This window comes from Lathyrus oleraceus, chromosome 2, assembly GCF_024323335.1.
Source record: "Lathyrus oleraceus cultivar Zhongwan6 chromosome 2, CAAS_Psat_ZW6_1.0, whole genome shotgun sequence".
In the NCBI taxonomy this organism is placed as follows: domain Eukaryota; kingdom Viridiplantae; phylum Streptophyta; class Magnoliopsida; order Fabales; family Fabaceae; genus Lathyrus; species Lathyrus oleraceus.
This window is the reverse complement of record NC_066580.1, coordinates 197,089,893-197,110,774: the sequence shown is the minus strand read 5'-3', so window position 1 is coordinate 197,110,774 and position 20,882 is coordinate 197,089,893. Positions and strand designations below refer to the sequence as shown.

At 34.2% G+C, this 20,882-nt stretch overlaps 1 protein-coding gene across 4 annotated transcripts; it reads left to right on the top strand.

The window, feature by feature from the left end:
* Window positions 1-259: 259 nt before the first annotated feature.
* Window positions 260-16,673, top strand: LOC127118860 (putative F-box/FBD/LRR-repeat protein At1g78760). 4 transcript variants are annotated; one of them, XM_051049098.1, is made up of 3 exons: window positions 260-1,167; window positions 16,013-16,178; window positions 16,252-16,673. In XM_051049098.1, the coding sequence occupies exons 1-3, from the start codon at window positions 268-270 to the stop codon at window positions 16,326-16,328; spliced, it is 1,143 nt and encodes a 380-aa protein (XP_050905055.1). In that variant the 5' UTR covers window positions 260-267; the 3' UTR covers window positions 16,329-16,673. The 4 variants fall into 4 exon arrangements, with proteins under 4 accessions (XP_050905055.1, XP_050905056.1, XP_050905057.1 ...); XM_051049099.1 differs by lacking the exon at window positions 16,013-16,178 and adding an exon at window positions 1,292-1,457; XM_051049100.1 differs by lacking the exons at window positions 16,013-16,178; window positions 16,252-16,673 and adding exons at window positions 1,292-1,457; window positions 1,531-1,910.
* The last annotated feature ends 4,209 nt before the right edge of the window (window positions 16,674-20,882 follow it).

The window sequence follows — 20,882 nt, the reverse complement described above, 5'->3', positions numbered from 1 at the left end:
TTTTTGGATTTTTTTTTAAAAATCTGGATATTTAAAAAAAAAATTCTATATTTATTTCATTAAATATAGGTTAGATACTTATGAAACAAAAAGCACATAAGTTCCAAAGACACGTCATAAGTATCCCGTAAAAAAGTAAAACCATACCCACCGAAACTCTTGCTAGTTAGTAGTCACCTTATAACTACTCTAGGGTTTTCTCGAAACTGTATATTTATATATTTATCACTTTAGTTGTTCCAGAGTTAGCAGAAAAATTGCTTCACGATGAAAACAAGGAGACGGAATTATGATAAAGACAGACTCAGTGCTTTACCTAATTCTCTTTTACTTCAAATATTGTCTCATTTGAATGCCAAGCAAGTTGTTCAAACCTGCATTCTCTCCACAACATGGAACAATGTTTGGAAGGATCTTCCTGTTCTTTCTTTAAATTCTTCTCACTTCAAGACCTTCCTAAGTTTCACTAATTTCGTCTCTCAAATTTTGTCTCTACGCAACGATAAAACCTCTCTCCATGCTCTCAATTTTCAGTCCCTCTACAATGATATAGAGCCTCACCTACTCAAAAGCATCCTTAATTATGCATTTTCACCCAATCTCCAACTATTACACATGTCCATGGCGGTTAAAACTCAACAATTTTCACTTTGCAACTTTTCATCTCACACGTTAACCTCTCTTAACCTTAGTCCTAGAATCTTAAGTCAAAGACCATTATTTCCAAATTCTCTTAAACTTCCTGCATTAACCTACTTGTCTCTAAATTTCTTTAACTTTTCCTCCTGTAGCGATGATGGCTATGCCGATCCCTTTTCGGCATTTAAAAATTTGAATACTTTGATCATTCATTTTTGTCATGTTCTTGATGATAAGAACCTCTTAATATCAAGTGTCTCGCTTGTTAATTTAAAATTACAACTGTTTTATCTCTCCGCTTACAAATTTGAGTTATCTACCCCAAATCTTTGTAGCTTTTATTTTAAGGGTTATCCTTTTCAAAACCTCCGTGGGCACAATAGCCATAGCAATGCCTCTTCTATTAAACATGTAGATATTGTTTTACCTAGCTGGACGCATGTCCAAAATTCTCCTTCAATTCTATTCAATTGGCTGGTTCAGTTTGCTCTCATGGAATCATTGACAATCTCTTCACAGACTCTTGAGGTATTTTAATTTGGTTTGTGTAAAATTTAAGTGATTTCATTCTTTTCATTTCTATTAAAGCTACATTTTTTTTATTGACTTGCCTTTAGTTGATGTTAACTCACTTTCATTCCTCATTGCTTAGTTTCTCGACCTAATTCTGGATTTGTGGAAGGTTGATTTCCCTTATTTAATTAACATGAAGTTACTGAAAATAGAAACGCATAAACTTTCATCAATACCGGATGGATTAGGAGACTTTTTACTTCAAAACGCACCATCTGCAAAGAAAGTCATCATAGAATTGTCAGGTAAATAACAATTGTTTAATTTGTATTTTATTTCTGTCTGATTTGACACATAAATTGTCTCTATATTTTACAGAAGAAACACTAATTAGAAGAATGGTTGATGCATTGGGTTTTCCAAGAGATCAGAATAAGGGTGGATGCACTTATTAGCACAATTAAGATTTGTTTCTTTTCCTGCAAATTACTGAATTATTATATCAATTTTGGTTATGGGGTTTTTGTTAGATACCTTTATGGGGTTGTGCGATCTGATTGAATCTGTATTCCAAACCCATAATGTGAGAATTTATTAGAGAAAAATAGAAGAGGGAACAAAGGGAATGCTGATGTGGCAAGGTGTGAGGAGTGTGTTATCCTACTGCATTGTTCTTTTTTCATCATCAACAATACACAATCATTATGTATTTGTGCATTTTCATTCCTTTTTCAATACTCTATGTGTTGTTGTGATTCTGTTACGCTGCGGGATCCGTATCATAACAGGAGATTGTTGCTTCCAAGTAGTTTATCTATTTTTATAGAAATATGCTTAATTCAAATGTTGCTGGTTGAAATTCAACAGCCTTCCCTGTGATATCTCTCTGCTTGGTCCATGTTCTTATATCAATATACTTTGTCTATAGGTTTGTAAAATCTTATCCATGTTCAAAAGATGAGGTTTTTTATTTTTATAAAGTTTTATATTTTAAAGGTGTCCTTTCCTCAACATGATCCACATTCATTTGTTTAATTTGGCTCCCAAAGATGCTACTCAAGTACTACCAAATAAGTTGACTCAATGTCATTTATAGAAAGTTTATCAAACCATAAGGGTGAGACAATTACAAAATAATTTGAGACATCTCTTATTGAGTTTATATTCTGTTCAATAAAACAGTGGATTATAATTTATATGCATTGATTCATGACATGATATTTGCAAGGGTAATACTTTCACTGCCGAGCATATATTCTTCCGAAGAAAAACGCAAGACCCAATGGAAATTCTTTAGATCAGGATTAATTGTCTCCATCCGTCCTCATAAGAATATATGCTCAAGAAATTCTTAATAACTATTCCATCAGTCTCATAAAAAATATTTTGTTCGATGTGTTGATTTTTGTTTGAGTAGAGTTATTAATGTGGCGGAGTGGGATTATATCTACAAGTTAGTACTCCGAGACTCAAGTCAGTATGTAAAAAACTAGAGAGTATTCAAATTATGTTTGAAACATGTTATCTGTTTCGGCACCATTTCATATATATATATATATATATATATATATATATATATATATATATATATATATATATATATATATATATATATATATATATATATATATAGGAGGAGAATAAAGACCTCATTATCTTTCAAGCGTGGAATGCGGAGAACCATTAGATGCGCCTTAGGCGCAAATCTCCTACTACATGGTATATGATAGTCATATGGTAAGGAGATGATTGTAGAAAAATATCTGCATAGTTGGTCATATTTGCATAGTCGGTCAAGAAGATTTGGTCCAAGAGGAATATGGTCGATCCAAGAGGAATATGGCCAGCACAAAACACGTGCTCTCAAAGCCCTTATACTTTTGTAGCAAGGTGAGGGTTTGTGAATTTCAACCTCGACGACCAGTCATACTTTCTTCGTGCTTTTGCTGTATATAATGTCAAACGTCTCTTCGGGGGTGTCATATTACCATTCTTGAGAACTGAAACACTTGAGTGTCATATGTAAGAGATACGATCTTTGATAAGACTTATTTCTTTTCGTATTTCTAGAATATAAGTCTGAAAAAAACTAGAGTAATTTTTAATTGGATCTTTCTTTTCTCTCTCTTATTGAGCAATTATATTTTCCTCTGTTGACACACTACTACAAAAACTCCCCTCGGTTAAAAAAGGGATGTTGTCTCAGTTTTATAGGCGAGGTAACAAAGGACAACATAAAAATTTGACATTTTTTTTCTAGGGCAAAGTTTCACCGAGGAGAAAATTATACTCATCATGGGTTCGATCCCCAACAACAACATGGGTTCGATCCCCAACAACAATAATTATTTGGATTTTCAAAATTGCACTATTTTTTACATTGGTTGGAAATAATACCGGAGAGGTAAAGTCCTATTTACAAAATTTTAATTCTAACCTCTTTTTTTTTTAATTTGCAAAGCTTCTAATTTGTTGACAAATTCTAAATCTTTCTCAAGAACAACAACAACAAAATCAATAGAACCATAAAAACATTAAGTTTAAACAATAATAAAAACGAACAATAACAACAAAATCAACATCATCTTTAAACATTAAATCTCAACAACAATAAAAACAATAACAACAATCTGTTACTTTACTGAGAGTTTCACGCGGATCACTTATGTTTTCATGTGGATTGATGAGTTGGTAATGTCTTGACCATTGTTACTTTACAAATGGATGACAAAAATCTGTTACTTAATTTTTTTAATCAAATTGGTCTAAAAAACATGTTAGTTTACCCCTCAATTTTCAGCTCAAACGAGGTAATAGGTTATAAAAAAATTAAAAAATGATACAATGTAGTTGCTAGGATTCGAATTCGTGTCATCTAAATATTTTATCCTTCGACTTTCGGTTCAAAAAAGGTAATAGGTCATAAAAAAAATTTAAAAAAATTAAAAGGTGTTAAAATCTAGTTGTTGGGATTAGAAGGTGTATCCTCTAAATACTTTATTCCTCGATTTTTAGCTCAACGGAGATAATAGGTCATGAAAAAATTTAAACTTTAAAAATTTGGTAAAATGTAGTTGTCGGGATTCAAAGACGTGTCATTTAAATACTTTACCCCTCGGTTTCCAGCTCAACCGAGAGAATAAATGATATTTAAAAAAAATGTGGTGTGTCTATGGTTTATGTCATACCCCCAAATTTGTTCTACATTTTTACAATTTCATCTGACTTTTGACCCTAAGCTCATCTTCATATTCATGCCATATTCATTCATGTACAATTACATTTCTTAGATAACTATAATTAATTCATAGGTTGGTATTCATGGGAAAAATGTTGTATAAGTTTCTCTTCATGGTGTTCTTAGAAATTAAGCATATGGTATTTTGGTGCTACACTACGTCATAACATTGGATCTGATTAAGAACTACAAGTGTGATTGAACAATTTTTTCTTAACTTGATCATTTGGTAAGTATTCTAGACAAGGCTATGCCATTCAGAGTCAAATCAGAGAAATCAAGGTTCATTCCGTCAAATTCAAGTTCATTCAGGTACAAGTTCAAGTACTAAAACCAAGATCAGGAGGGATTTCTCTTAAAACATAAGACATTACAAAAGGTCATTTTCCATTACAAAAGAGTTTAACATTCCATTACAAAAAGGTTCCAGAAAACCAAATTACACTATTTTACATCATTTAACCTATAATTGACTCTCTCTCAATAGTTGACTTTTTCTTCAAATGGTCGACCAAAGTCAACTACCTGCGTTTAACCCTTCATGAGTCCTCTATGTTTGAGTTTTCAAGCTACCTCAAAGTGTTGTTCATCCTACTAGGTGTCAGACCTGCAAAAATATAAAATGAAATAGTTGGAAGAGTCTAAAGAAGAACCTCCTTGGAGGCTATCTCATCCACTACAAAAAAAACGGGGAAATTACTGCGGTTATCTTAAGGCGGTTTCACTAACTAACCTATTAACTATTCATTATGGTGGTGTTATAAAACACCACTATTATCAGTAATTTACGGGAGTTTTAACTGCCATTAGTAACAATATTATATAACATCCGTTTGGCACTATATACCATTTTGTTTTCCAACTTTGACTCACTTGATATTGAAAATATTATAATGATATGAAAATAGATATCTAAGTCATTAAAACTATTAGAATTTAGTTTTTTCTAAATCGAATGATTATATATGTTAGAATTAATTAGTGGTTTAGGTTGAATAAATGATTAAAAATGATTTTTTGTAACTTAGTAAATTATGACTAGAATATGAATATGCTGAAATTTGTGGTGGATCAAACTGCCAGAATATTCGATTAATTTCTCAAGTAAAAATTGATATTTATGGCGGTTTTAACTGCTAATATTTACTATCAAAGAACCTCGTTTTTAAACATAACTACATTAAGGCAGTTTACACAGAGGTTTATAGAGAACTGCCATTTCTTATCTAGCGGCATCAAAATTTACGGCGTTTTGCGAAAACGCAATTTCCGTATATTGTGACGGTTGTAACCGCCCTAAAATGACACTTGTAACCGACGTAATTACCTTAATCATTTGTAGTGATCGTTTCTACAAGCATGATGACCCCAACTTGTGGCTGAATAATAAGGCTAATCACCACATCAATCGTTAGACTGTTCAATCATTTTCATTGGTAATATTTTTTGTTTGTTAAGTGCTATTCACTTGTAAAACCTTGTTTATTTCAAATGATAATAATAATTAAATGAATATGCATGTTTGGAATCAATCCATTTGTGCTCATTCATATTTTATTCATATGTATGAAACTCTTTTTTATACAAAAATTAAAAGGAGAATGATGAAATCAAAATACACAAAATTACTAGCTGTATGCTTTTGAATAAAACCTTGTTGAAGATGTAAGACATTGTTTCAATCCCTAAACATTGGAGGTATAAGAAAGATAATACCTAGTCAACCCCATTGAGCCAAGGAGTAGGAGTTTCTTTCTGTATGAAAAATTCTCAATCTTAACCAGGGGCGTAACAATCTTCAGTTAATTTGACCATGTGTTCAAATTTCAAAAGGAAAAAAGAGGAGTATCCCATCTGAGGATCAACCACATCTTATCCCTCATGGGAGGTTGAAAATCACAAATCCACTACGGTTTTCCCTCACTAACAACATGAACGAGGCATTCGCAATCCCTTCAACAAGCCAAACGAACAAATGTCACACTGTAGCGGGGTTTTCGTTACCTTTAGGTTTATTGACTAAACAAAAACTAAATATACAATTCGAGTTGCCACCGCACTTTTATTTATCCAAAGGAAAGGCTAAATAGCGAACAAAAGGCAAGGTAAGAAGTTTTTCAAATCAAAAACTAATAAAAATGTCAGAGATCTGGGTAAGGGGGTTGGTTATGAAATGGGAAGGTTTTACGCACCCAAAACATCCTTAGTACTCTAAGGGAACCCTTTTTGCAAATATGTGTTATAGGTTGGTATTTGTGAAAAGATTTGTGCAAAAGATTGGGGGGATGTGACGAGAATAAATTATATTTACAAACTTTGTTGTTTGAATGGATGAACCCATTGCCTACGTACCATCACAAAGGAGGATCAAAACCTCGTTGTTCGGGGTAAAAATCTCAAAGATTGGTGAATTCATTTGATCAAAAGCCTTAAGGTCTTTTGTTATCAAAGGGAGAAAATTCAACCTAAACCAACAATCCACCATGTGAGGAAAGCTTCAACATGCTAGTGACGGGTTAACCCTATGGCTAATGTTTTGAAAGATTTTAACAAGTGTTCATTGGAACCACAAAACAATTTGAAGTGAGTTATATTCATAAGTTATACTTATTTACAAAATGAGGTCAAAGTTGGATTAAGATTTATTCACAATGAGTATTTATGAAAAGAGTTTTGAAAAGTCAAAGGCATAAGGCCTAGGTTTCTAGTTTGAAACAAAGTCAAAGTTTGAAGAAAAGATTTTTGACTTGGGTTAGAGTGGGGAGAAGAAGAGAAGGGTTAGTCCTAAAGCATACAAAGATAATAAGAAGAAGATAAACCCTTGGAGTTCCTTTTCTTGAAATCATAGAGATGATTCAAGATGCTCCTTTCCTTTGGACTTAGCGAACAATCAACCAATTAAACAATTTTGGATTCAAGCTCCTAGGATCTCCATTTGGCTTGTCTCTTAGCTTGGCTATTCATGACAATGGTCTTTCTTTCACAATATCAAGATGGGATCCCTATCATACAAGAGCAAACATCAAAAGGTTCACAACACAATAAGGGGAATGGACAAAGAATAGGTTTAGCTGAGAATCCATTTAAAGTCAACTTGGAAATTTAGCATTCTAAAGGCATGAGGCCTAGTTTCTCTTCAAAAAATTTAGCATTCTAAAGGCATGAGGCATAGTTGCCCTTGAGCTCCTTTAAGCATATGTAAATCCTAATTCTAAATCCTTTCTCCTTTTTGCATTAGGTTCACACAAAACAAAGACAAAGCAAATACAAGATAGCAATATATTTATATAATAACGGGCTCAAATGAGCAAAGCAAAATGACATAAACATAAAATATGTGCTCAAGTGAGCAAAGGGAAAAACAATATGAATAATGAGCAAGAAATAAATTGCATTAAAAGTAAAGGGCAGGAAATTAAATGCTCAAATTAAAGTTAGTAATTAGTATGGTTATGTTACTTTGTCATAAGACAATGTAGTGCTATATTAAGCAATCGTAAGTGGACTAATGTAGTAGTCACACCTATCTGAGGCCGGTCAGCAAAAATATACGCAAATAAACACAAGTTAGAGATCATGACTAGTAAGTCAAGCTCCACAAACTTGCCATGCCAAAACAAAAGGGGAAAGGCCTTGTATGGACTTTAGGTTATTGGCTTGACCAAGAAGCAACCTATCTTGGACATAAAATAACTCACTTGGTCATGGATCAAGTTGAGTTTGGTTTGGATCAAAGAAGGTTAAACCTCTCATTTGTCAAGATCAACCATAAGACATTAACTCATTGACGAAATGATGAAAAGAATGGGATGAAGATGAAAGGGAGGGAAAAGGAAGACAAGTACCAAATTCAATTGATCAAATGTGAACCAAGTCATAATCAATCAATGCCATACAGAAAAGAAATGAAGATTACAAGTTAACAAATCAACCATAATTTTTTGTAATTTTTTAAATCAAAATAAAATGCAAAAAATAAAATAATTAAATAAGGTCAAACCTCAAATTCAATGCAAATCAACTTCAACAAGTCCAATTAAATTCTCATAGGTCTAACATGGTCAAACAAACTTTGAAAAATTGTCTCAACAATTTTGGATATCCGAAACTATTTTAAAACAATTAAAAACAATAAAAAACAACATAATATGAGACTATTTTTCATTGACTTGTCATGATCCATAGGTGTTAGGAAAATATTTTTGGATTTTTCAAATATCAAAAAGTATTTTAAAATGAATTAAAACTATTAAAAGCCAAATAATTTCACAAATAATATTAAATGAAGTCACAAAAATAATTAAGAATCAAAATATGAAACTAGATTTCACTCAAAATGACCTATAATGTTTTGAAATGAATAATGACCTTCCAAGTTTCAAATAGATTTTTGATGAACATGAAAGTTGTTCATATGCTTCTTAATAATATTTGTTCTCTTGGGGTAATCTTCATTTGACAAACACATCAAAAATTATATCTCAGTGATCCTCAGTTTAGTCAGATGACTTGACTGGTCAACTTCTCAAGGCCAAAATTCCAATCTTGACGAATAAATGATTGAGGATACTCAAATAGGCTCATATATGCATAAAATAATGAATGAAAGCACTTACCTTTATGAAATTTGATCAGAGGTTGAGATTTCTTCATGGGCAAGGCACAATCAAAGCATACTGAAATTAGGGTTTCCTTGGGAAACAATCTTCAAGCCCTTTGGGTTACCTTGATAAAATTGGAAAATTGAGATACTTGGGAGACATATATGATGATTAAGAGCTTTGTGGACCATTGCCATGCTTTTCCTCATCTTCATTTAGCCATTTCATTGGGCTTAGGAGCCTCCTAGGAGTATGGGAGCACATGATCACTTGAGCTTCAAAACAAAAAGAGCTAGTGACATATTTTTGTGCTTTTGGTTAGTAATAAAAATATAAAATCAATAATATATAATACAAGCATGCTTGGTGGTCTCAAACCACTCACACAAGTCCCAACCCTAGGGTTAAGGAGCCAAACATGCTATGATCGTTGAGACAATGCACTAAGCAATGATATGATGCCATGAGGGATCTTAGGGTCAAAACTAGGGTCTTACAGATGCCCCTATTTAAGGTCATTCTAGCCGGAGATATGAAGGTTAAAATCTTCATCTCAACGTGATAGAATGGGCTTAAATAATTGCAAAGAGACGAATTTTGGTCCCTAAGAGACCTCATGATGCAGATGTATGCATGCAAAATAAAATCTTCGTCGTGAATAACTTCCACAAAGGAAAAGAAATAAGGTAAAAATGCGTGAGCAGGTCACGACTTGAAAACTTGCTGGGAGACACGAAAGGATTCCACGAAAATAAATTGATGGAAAGACTCGAGCTGACGCAAAGATGCATGTATTGGGGAATATGCTAATACAACCAAAACAATTCACAAAGGGTACTTCGGATAAAAATCCGGACTCAGACGGGGAAATCCACAAAGGACTCAGCTAAGGAAGAAAAACGAGGTATTACCGGTTATTGGGTAATAAACTCAAAGGGAGACGTGTTATTGAAACACTGGTTACTGGGTGAGAGAAACACATGCTCAAGGAGAAAGAATATCTAAGAGCGGTTTAAGGGTGAAAGATATCAATCATCCGACACATTTGAGGAGGACCTAAAAGGCACATCTCAACTCAAGAAAAATCTGACTCCACAAGGGACAAAAAGTCATAATAAGGAGCAGAGGGAAGGAACACCAGGGATACCGGTTACTGGGCATATAATAGGTGATCGACCAGGTATGAATTGGGAATATATCCAAGACACCCATCATCCAAAAGGAGGGCTGAAAAAGCAAACTCGACTTACAAGATGGATATTCGATTTCACAAGGAAATACGAATCTTACTCGACCGGGGAAGAAAAAGACTTCGACTGAAGAGCGCATGAGATATATTATCTATTACCATCATAACATAAATAACATACTCGCATGGAAGATTATCCACAACCGGTTACTGGGTTAATGAAGGATAAATCGACCGCAAAGAAAGGATGTCGGTATACCGGTTATTGGGTATAAAATGATGACTAATCAGAAGGAGAAACAATCATTACCAAACAAGGGTAAATGAAAGATGACTCGCGAGGGATAAATTACCTAACATAATCAATTATCCAAGATATATATCACCGGCTACTGGGTGAAATACTCGAGAATGAAGGAGTATCAATACCGGTTGTAACACCCCGATAAAAATAAGATAATTATTTAATTTAAGTTAATATTATAATTATTAATTTAATTAAGTAATTGAAATTATTGGATTATTATTATTATTATTGGAATAAATATTTATTGGAAAGTATATAAGTGGGAAATAAGAAAAGAGTTTCATTTTGGTAAAGAGGGTTTTTACGTGAAAAGCAGAGAAGCGACTCAAAAGTGGAAAAGGGCAAAGAGCAAGAGAACAAGGGTTGAAGAAAGGAAAAGCTTGAGGGTCAAAGAATCAATTGCCGGATTAACTCAGGTAAGGGGGGTTTATCGTCGTTTGATGGGTATTATGGGTTAACATGTAATGGGTAGTGATAAACCATTGATTTAACCCTGATTAGGATGATGTATGCTGAAATTTGTGAAATATTGGATGAACGAAATTTGGATTATAATTGAAGGAAATTAGTAGGAATTAGATGTAATAAGGTTAGAATTTGTGAAATTGAATAGGGTATGATTTGTGTGAAATGATATGAACGAATACTGTGTAAAATTGGACTGTGGGAGGTTGGATCTGAAGAATCTCGTAGCAGAGAAAGCCATAGCAGATCTGGAAAAATTCTGGTTTCTGGTCATACGCGTATGGCACTAGGCAACACGCGTATGAGGTGGCCTGGAGGAGAGTGGTACGCGTATGGGGTGAGGCCATACGCGTATGAGATGGCTTGGAAGGGAGAGGATTGGCGCTGATACGCGCCATACGCATGTTATTACGCGTATTCTGTGAGTGGTACGCGTATGGGGTGAGGTCATACGCGTATGGATGAGGAAGATGATGTTTTGAACGTGGTTTGGTCTCTGTTGGTACGCGTATGGGGAAGTGATACGCGTAGCATACGCGTATGAGATGGTGTTACGCGTATGGGATTTGGCCGAGAAATGGGCCATACGCGTATGGGACTAGGCAATACGCGTATGGGCAGAATTGTGATTTTCTGAGCTGTTGTTGTGCAGTTTTTTGGTTGTTCAGCTGAGTAATGTAATTTAGCTGATGTATGATGGAGTAGGGATCATTTCCCGTTGTTTTGAGCAGTATAGGTATTAGTAGAGTGTGCTAATACTGTGATTATTAATTGGCATGACATGATATGATTTTGTGATAATATGCTGATGATGTATGATGATATGCATAATGCTGTGAATGTATATGTTATGTATGCAATTGTGAATGGACTGTTTATGGCTTAGAGTGTGAGCATATGTCCATTGTGGATTATTGTTGATGATTTTGCATTGCTAGGTGATTTAGCATGCATATTGTGGCCTTTATGGTGGTAGCTAATTCCCATGGTGAGGAATTAGTGATGTTAGTCATTTTGGACTGTTGTTGATGTTTGCATGCTAGGTGATTTAGCGTGCATAGCATGGCCCTTGGGGTGGTAGCTAATTCCCATGGTGAGGAATTAGTGATGTGAGTCACTAGGTCTCAAATGAGTGGGACTAGTGAGCTTGGTAGCCGTACCTGGATTTGGTCGGTGAAGTTGAACTATATGTTCACGAATAGTCGGTACCGCATGCATGGAGTCTCATTGCATAATGTATGTATGGCGTATAATATGAATGGATGTATTCCAATGTTATACGTGTGTTTTATGTTGGTGTTTAGTATGAATTGAGATTATACGTGGGCTTTATGTTGGTGTTGAGTATGAGTATGAGTTGCATGGGTATTGAGTATGATATTTGAGTTGATGTGCCATTACTGAATGTGTGATGTGATTAGGGTGATTAATGTGTTAAATTACTTAACATGACATGATATTTTATAATGCTTATTATATCGATTGAGGAACTCACCCTTACAACTATTTTTCAGGTAACGAGCAGTGATTGAGTAGAAGCTAGTGCTTGGAGTCTAGTGTAGTCTCCTTAGTGGGTCATGCTCTGATAGATGTAACATCGGGACGGGATGTTTTACCTTGTTGAATAATTTTACATGTAATGTGTTACATGTTTTGCAATTATGGAAGCAAAAAAGTTTGAGAATGAAGAGTTAAATATTTATAGGCTAACAAGAAGAACAACCAGACATTAGTCGACTGATAAATTTCCAACTAGGAGGTAGTGGGAGAGTTACTGACGGTGGTTGTAATCCCACGACCTAGAGTGTAGCTAGTAATGATGGTAGTGTGTTTGGGAAACCGCGACGTAGGAAAGTCATCATCACATATAAAAACATCAATAATGATTAGATGGCTAGCCGAAATTTAGAATTCAAAAGGAAAGTTTTTCGGTCGAAGAGCTCAGGTCGAATCTAGCCTTTTCAGAGGGCAATTTGTTAGCTAGCAAGTTTTATCCCAGCGCATGCGTGTTTGGTCTACCACAGGAACGGTCAGAGCCTTGGATCGACGTGGCAGAAAACTGGAATACGAAGTAGACAGGGAAAGAAGCCGGTCGAAGTCGAAAGAGAGGTGTGCCAACACGTGTCATCTCGAGAGTGAGTTGCAACCTTCCAACGGTTCTTTTCTACTAGTATTTAAGCAAGTTGTAATGATCATTTCAAGGATGACAATTTTAACATTTACAGTAGGAGTATAGTTGAAGTACCAAAGCGTTTACGAGAAAAGAGTCATCTCCTTACAAAAATGTACTTTTTCTTCAACTTATATTTACAAGTCATTTAACTTACCAAATCGTCTTTGTTTATTTTTTTTATTTCCATCTGACTTTTGTCTTTCATTGCATTACATTATTGTATTTTTAACTTGCGAAAAGTTAGATTTACTGCCTTTAAACATTCCAAACACTTTACCAACAAAATAGCCATATACTCAACACCAAGTCAAGGACTTTGTAGTCGGTCCTGCAAGTAAACCTCTAATAGGAAGGATAAAGATTGTTGGTGAAAAACACTTATAAAGACAATAGTGGTTGTCTCTGGAATATTCTTATCCAAATAACCAGTCTTTTACACTATACCTAGAAGGTTTTTAGTGGTTCTAATAATATATCAACCTCATGACTTGTATCTTGGTACCCTGCCCTAGATAATATGATAAAGGTCAATGTAGATTGTAGTTCAATTGATAATCCAGGGCTATCTTCCTTTGTTGGTAGTTTGAGAAACTCTTCTGGAGATTAGATCATAGGGATTTTGTAGAAAGTTGTGGTTTCACCTCTAATATTAATGTCGAGCTTCAACTCATTTTTCATGATCTTGATATTGGTTGGAATTATAGTTTTAAAAATGTGATTTGTGAGTCTGATTTTCAAACAACTTTGAAGTTTATTCAAGAGGATGTGCCTTCAACCCATCCTTATGCACCTCTGGTGGATTATATCAAATTCATAAAGAGTGAGAGTTTGTTTTTGTTCACACCATACGCGAAAAGAATGTTAATGTTGATTGAATTGTTAAGTTTGGAGTTTCGTTTGCTTAAGAATTTACGGTGTTTTCTCTTTTATCTCTCTTCTTTAATTAATATATGTTTAGCCAACCGTAAAAAAATTCAAATATCAGAGTTTAATTTTCTATAATTTTTTCATTTTTCTCGCATTAATAAAGAAAATAAATGGAAGAATGACAAATTAGAAATAAGGATGGCATACCTCAATCTTAGATAATTGATTCTATGAAATTTTACTGTTATCGAGAGAAAGATTGATGAATAAGAATTTGTTAAAATTATGTTATTTTTATACATTTATAATTATGATAGTTAATATCATAGGTGAGAGAGACGCTTATATTTATTTCATTAGATATAGGTTAGATACTTATGAAACAAAAAGCACATTAGCTCCAAAGACACGTCATAAGTATCCCGTAAAAAAGTAAAACCATACCCACCGAGACTCTTGCTAGTTAGTAGTCACCTTATAACTACCCTAGGGTTTTCTCCACACTGTATATTTATATATTTATGTATTAATATAAATTAATATAATTTATAATAAATATAAATTAATAAATTAAAAAAAAAACATATTAAAAAAAATGATATGAGTGTAGGCGCCACTCCTAGTGGCAACTTGCCCTACCCTTAAGGGTAGGCGCCAACTAGGGTGGCGCCCAAGTGCAAAATAGGGCAAAAAATGCCCATTTTTATAATTTTTTTGAAAAAATATGTATTTTTGGATTTTTTTTAAAAAATCTGGATATTTAAAAAAAAAATTCTATATTTATTTCATTAAATATAGGTTAGATACTTATGAAACAAAAAGCACATAAGTTCCAAAGACACGTCATAAGTATCCCGTAAAAAAGTAAAACCATACCCACCGAGACTCTTGCTAGTTAGTAGTCACCTTATAACTACTTTAGGGTTTTCTCCAAACTGTATATTTATATATTTATCACTTTAGTTGTTCCAGAGTTAGCAGAAAAATTGCTTCACGATGAAAACAAGGAGACGGAATTATGATAAAGACAGACTCAGTGCTTTACCTAATTCTCTTTTACTTCAAATATTGTCTCATTTGAATGCCAAGCAAGTTGTTCAAACCTGCATTCTCTCCGCAACATGGAACAATGTTTGGAAGGATCTTCCTGTTCTTTCTTTAAATTCTTCTCACTTCAAGACCTTCCTAAGTTTCACTAATTTCGTCTCTCAAATTTTGTCTCTACGCAACGATAAAACCTCTCTCCATGCTCTCAATTTTCAGTCCCTCTACAATGATATAGAGCCTCACCTACTCAAAAGCATCCTAAATTATGCATTTTCACCCAATCTCCAACTATTACACATGTCCATGGCGGTTAAAACTCAACAATTTTCACTTTGCAACTTTTCATCTCACACGTTAACCTCTCTTAACCTTAGTCCTAGAATCTTAAGTCAAAGACCATTATTTCCAAATTCTCTTAAACTTCCTGCATTAACCTACTTGTCTCTAAATTTCTTTTCCTTTTCCTCCTGAAGCGATGATGGCTATGCCGATCCCTTTTCGGCATTTAAAAATTTGAATACTTTGATCATTCATTTTTGTCATGTTCTTGATGATAAGAACCTCTTAATATCAAGTGTCTCGCTTGTTAATTTAAAATTACAACTGTTTTATCTCTCCGCTTACAAATTTGAGTTATCTACCCCAAATCTTTGTAGCTTTTATTTTAAGGGTTATCCTTTTCAAAACCTCCGTGGGCACAATAGCCATAGCAATGCCTCTTCTATTAAACATGTAGATATTGTTTTACCTAGCTGGACGCATGTCCAAAATTCTCCTTCAATTCTATTCAATTGGCTGGTTCAGTTTGCTCTCATGGAATCATTGACAATCTCTTCACAGACTCTTGAGGTATTTTAATTTGGTTTGTGTAAAATTTAAGTGATTTCATTCTTTTCATTTTTATTAAAGCTACATTTTTTTTATTGACTTGCCTTTAGTTGATGTTAACTCACTTTCATTCCTCATTGCTTAGTTTCTCGACCTAATTCCGGATTTGTGGAAGGTTGATTTCCCTTATTTAATTAACATGAAGTTACTGAAAATAGAAACGCATAAACTTTCATCAATACCGGATGGATTAGGAGACTTTTTACTTCAAAACGCACCATCTGCAAAGAAAGTCATCATAGAATTGTCAGGTAAATAACAATTGTTTAATTTGTATTTTATTTCTGTCTGATTTGACACATAAATTGTCTCTATATTTTACAGAAGAAACACTAATTAGAAGAATGGTTGATGCATTGGGTTTTCCAAGAGAACAGAATAAGGGTGGATGCACTTATTAGCACAATTAAGATTTGTTTCTTTTCCTGCAAATTACTGAATTATTATATCAATTTTGGTTATGGGGTTTTTGTTAGATACCTTTATGGGGTTGTGCGATCTGATTGAATCTGTATTCCAAACCCATAATGTGAGAATTTATTAGAGAAAAATAGAAGAGGGAACAAAGGGAATGCTGATGTGGCAAGGTGTGAGGAGTGTGTTATCCTACTGCATTGTTCTTTTTTCATCATCAACAATACACAATCATTATGTATTTGTGCATTTTCATTCCTTTTTCAATACTCTATGTGTTGTTGTGATTCTGTTACGCTGCAGGATCCGTATCATAACAGGAGATTCTTGCTTCCAAGTAGTTTATCTATTTTTATAGAAATATGCTTAATTCAAATGTTGCTGGTTGAAATTCAACAGCCTTCCCTGTGATATCTCTCTGCTTGGTCCATGTTCTTATATCCCTGTGATATCTCTCTGCTTGGTCCATGTTCTTATATCAATATACTTTGTCTATAGGTTTGTAAAATCTTATCCATGTTCAAAAGATGAGGTTTTTTATTTTTATAAAGTTTTATATTTTAAAGATGTCCTTTCCTCAACATGATCCACATTCATTTGTTTAATTTGGCTCCCAAAGATGCTACTCAAGTACTACCAAATAAGTTGACTCAATGTCATTTATAGAAAGTTTATCAAACCATAAGGGTGAGACAATTACAAAATAATTTGAGACATCTCTTATTGAGTTTATATTCTGTTCAATAAAACAGTGGATTATAATTTATATGCATTGATTCATGACATGATATTTGCAAGGGTAATACTTTCACTGCCGAGCATATATTCTTCCGAAGAAAAACGCAAGACCCAATGGAAATTCTTTAGATCAGGATTAATTGTCTCCATCCGTCCTCATAAGAATATATGCTCAAGAAATTCTTAATAACTATTCCATCAGTCTCATAAAAAATATTTTGTTGGATGTGTTGATTTTTGTTTGAGTAGAGTTATTAATGTGGCGGAGTGGGATTATATCTACAAGTTAGTACTCTGAGACTCAAGTCAGTATGTAAAAAACTAGAGAGTATTCAAATTATGTTTGAAACATGTTATCTGTTTCGGCACCATTTCATATATATATATATATATATATATATATATATATATATATATATATATATATATATATATATATATATATATATATATATATATATATATATATATATATATATATATATATATATATATATATATATATATATATATATATATATATATATATATATATATATATATATATATATATATATATATATATATATATATATATATATATATATATATATATATATATATATATATATATATATATATATATATATATATATATATATATGGGAGGAGAATAAAGACCTCGTTATCTTTCAAGCGTGGAATGTGGAGAACCATTAGATGCGCCTTAGGCGCAAATCTCCTACTACAGGGTATATGATAGTCATATGGTAAGGAGATGATTGTAGAAAAATATCTGCATAGTTGGTCATATTTGCATAGTCGGTCAAGAAGATTTGGTCCAAGAGGAATATGGTCGATCCAAGAGGAATATGGCCAGCACAAAACATGTAACACCCTTCTAAAATACCCCAAATATTTATTTAAATTAATAAAAATATCAATCAGAGTAATTATGCCCCGAAGGGTGTCACACAATCATTTCACACCAATCATCAAAATATCCTGTCATGCTCATTTATTTAATCAAATAAGATACTTTTGCATAATTCGCAGCGGATACAAAATAACAACATTCAAATCATGTACTACATTACATGTAAAGTTGTTCAACAACCAAAAGAAAACATAGTAAAACATCCCATCCCGATGTTACATCTACCAGAGCATGACCCGCTAAGGACTACACTAGACTCCCAGGACTAGCTTCTATTCAATCATTGCTCGTTACCTGAAAACATAGTTGTAAGGGTGAGTCCTTCAATCGATATAATAGGCATTATAAAATATCATGTAATGCTAAGTAATATAACACATATCATTACCCTAATCAGATTACACATATTCAGCAACGGCAATATCAACTTATACTCATCACCATCATCATACTCAACTCAAAACAACCATAAAACACACGTATAATATTGGAATACATCCATTCATATTATACGCCATACATACATATATTATGCAATGAGACTCCATGCATGCGGTACCGACTACTCGTGAACATATAGTTCAACCTCACCGACCAAATTCAGGTACGGCTACCAAGCTCACTAGTCCCACTCATTTGAGACCTAGTGACTCACATCACTAATTCCTCACCATGGGAATTAGCTACCACCCCAAGGGCTATGCTATGCACGCTAAATCACCTAGCATGCAAACATCAACAACAATCCACAATAACTCATCACTAATTCCTCACCATGGGAATTAGCTACCACCATAAAGGCCACAACATTCATGCTAATCACCTAGCAATGCTACATCATCAACAGCAATTCAAGAATAGATATATGCTCACACTCTAAGCCATAAAACAGTCTATTCACAAATGCACACATAACTGATACATTCACAGCATCATGCATACCATCACACATCATCAGTATTTTATCACATAAGCATATCATATCATGCCAAATAACAACCACAGTATTAGCACACTCTACTAATACCTATATTACTCAAAACAACGGGAAATGATCCCTAATATATCATACATCATCTGCATTACGTTACTCAGCTGAACAGTTAAAACTGCACAACAACAGCTCAGGAAAATCACAATCCTGCCCATACGCGTATTGCCTAACCCCATACGCGTATGGCCCATCTCCTGACCAAATCCCATACGCGTAACACCATCTCATACGCGTATGCTACGCGTATCACTTCTCCATACGCGTACCAACAGAGACCAAGACACGTTTAAAACATCATCTTCCTCATCCATACGCGTATTGCCTAGTGCCATACGCGTACCATGCCATCTCATACGCGTATTGCCTAGTGCCATACGCGTATGACCAGAAACCAAATTTCCAGATCTGCTATGGCTTTCTCTGCTACGAGATCTATCCAATTCAACCTTCCACAGTCCAATTTTACACATTATTCGTTCATATCCTCTAACATAATTCATACCCTATTCGATTTCACAAAATCTAACATTATTACATCTAATTCCTACGAATTTCCTTTCATTTATAATCCAAATTTCGTTCATCCAATATTTCACAGATTTCATCATACATCATTCAATTCAGAGATCAATCAATGGTTTATCACTACCCATGACATATTATCCCATAATACCCATTAAACGATGATAAACCCCCCTTACCTGAGTTAATCCGGCAATCTCTGAGCTTCAAGCTTTTCCTTCCTTCAACCCTTGTTCTCTTTGCCCTTTTTCCACTTTCTGTCTCTTTTTCCTTTTCACGTGAAAAATAAACCTTTTTACTAAATGGGACCTTTTTCTAACTTCCAACTTTTATTCCAATAAAATAATAACCCAATAATAGTAATTCCAATAATATAAAAATTCCAATTATTTAATTAAATTAATAAATATGTTATTAACTTAATTTAAATAATTATCTTATTTTATCGGGGTGTTACAACTCTCCCCCACTAAAAGAGTTTTCGTCCTCGAAAACATACCTCAAGTGAATAACTCAGGATAAGACTCCTTCATCTGACTCTCAAGTTCCCAAGTTACATTGCCACCTGCTGGTCCTCCCCAAGCTACCTTTACCAAAGCAATCTCTTTACCCCGCAACCGCTTCAACTTTCAATCTTCGATCCTTATAGGTGATGTTTCAACAGTCAGGTTATCTCTCACCTGTACATCATCTACTTGGACCACATGCGACGGATCATGAATGTACCTCCTCAACTGAGACACATGAAAAACCTCATGCAAATTCGCAAGTGACGGCGGTAAAGCGATACGATAGGCTACCTCCCCTATCCTCTCCAAAATCTGATAAGGACCAATAAATCGAGGTGTCAACTTCTTCGACTTCAAAGCTCGACCAACCCCAGTTATCGGAGTAACACGAAGAAACACATGATCCCCCCCTTGGAACTCAAGTGACTTCCTCCTCTTGTCGTGATAACTCTTCTGACGACTCTGAGCAATTCTCATCTTCTCCTGAATCATCTTAATCTTTTCCGTAGTTTGTTGAACAATCTCCGGTCCAACCACAGCACTCTCACCGGACTCATACCAACATAAAGGTGTCCGACATCTCCTACCATACAAAGCTTCAAACGGTGCCATACCAATGCTCGAATGAAAAGTATTGTTGTAGGTGAACTCAATCAAAGGTAAATAACAATCCCAAGCACCTCCTTTTTCCAAAACACAAGCTCTCAAAAGATCCTCTAGTGACTAAATCGTCCTCTCAGTCTGACCATCAGTTTGCGGATGATATGCAGAACTCAATCTCCGCTTAGTTCCCAAAGCCCTCTGCAAACCTTCCCAGAACTTCGATGTAAATCTAGGATCTCTGTCCGAAACAATACTCGAC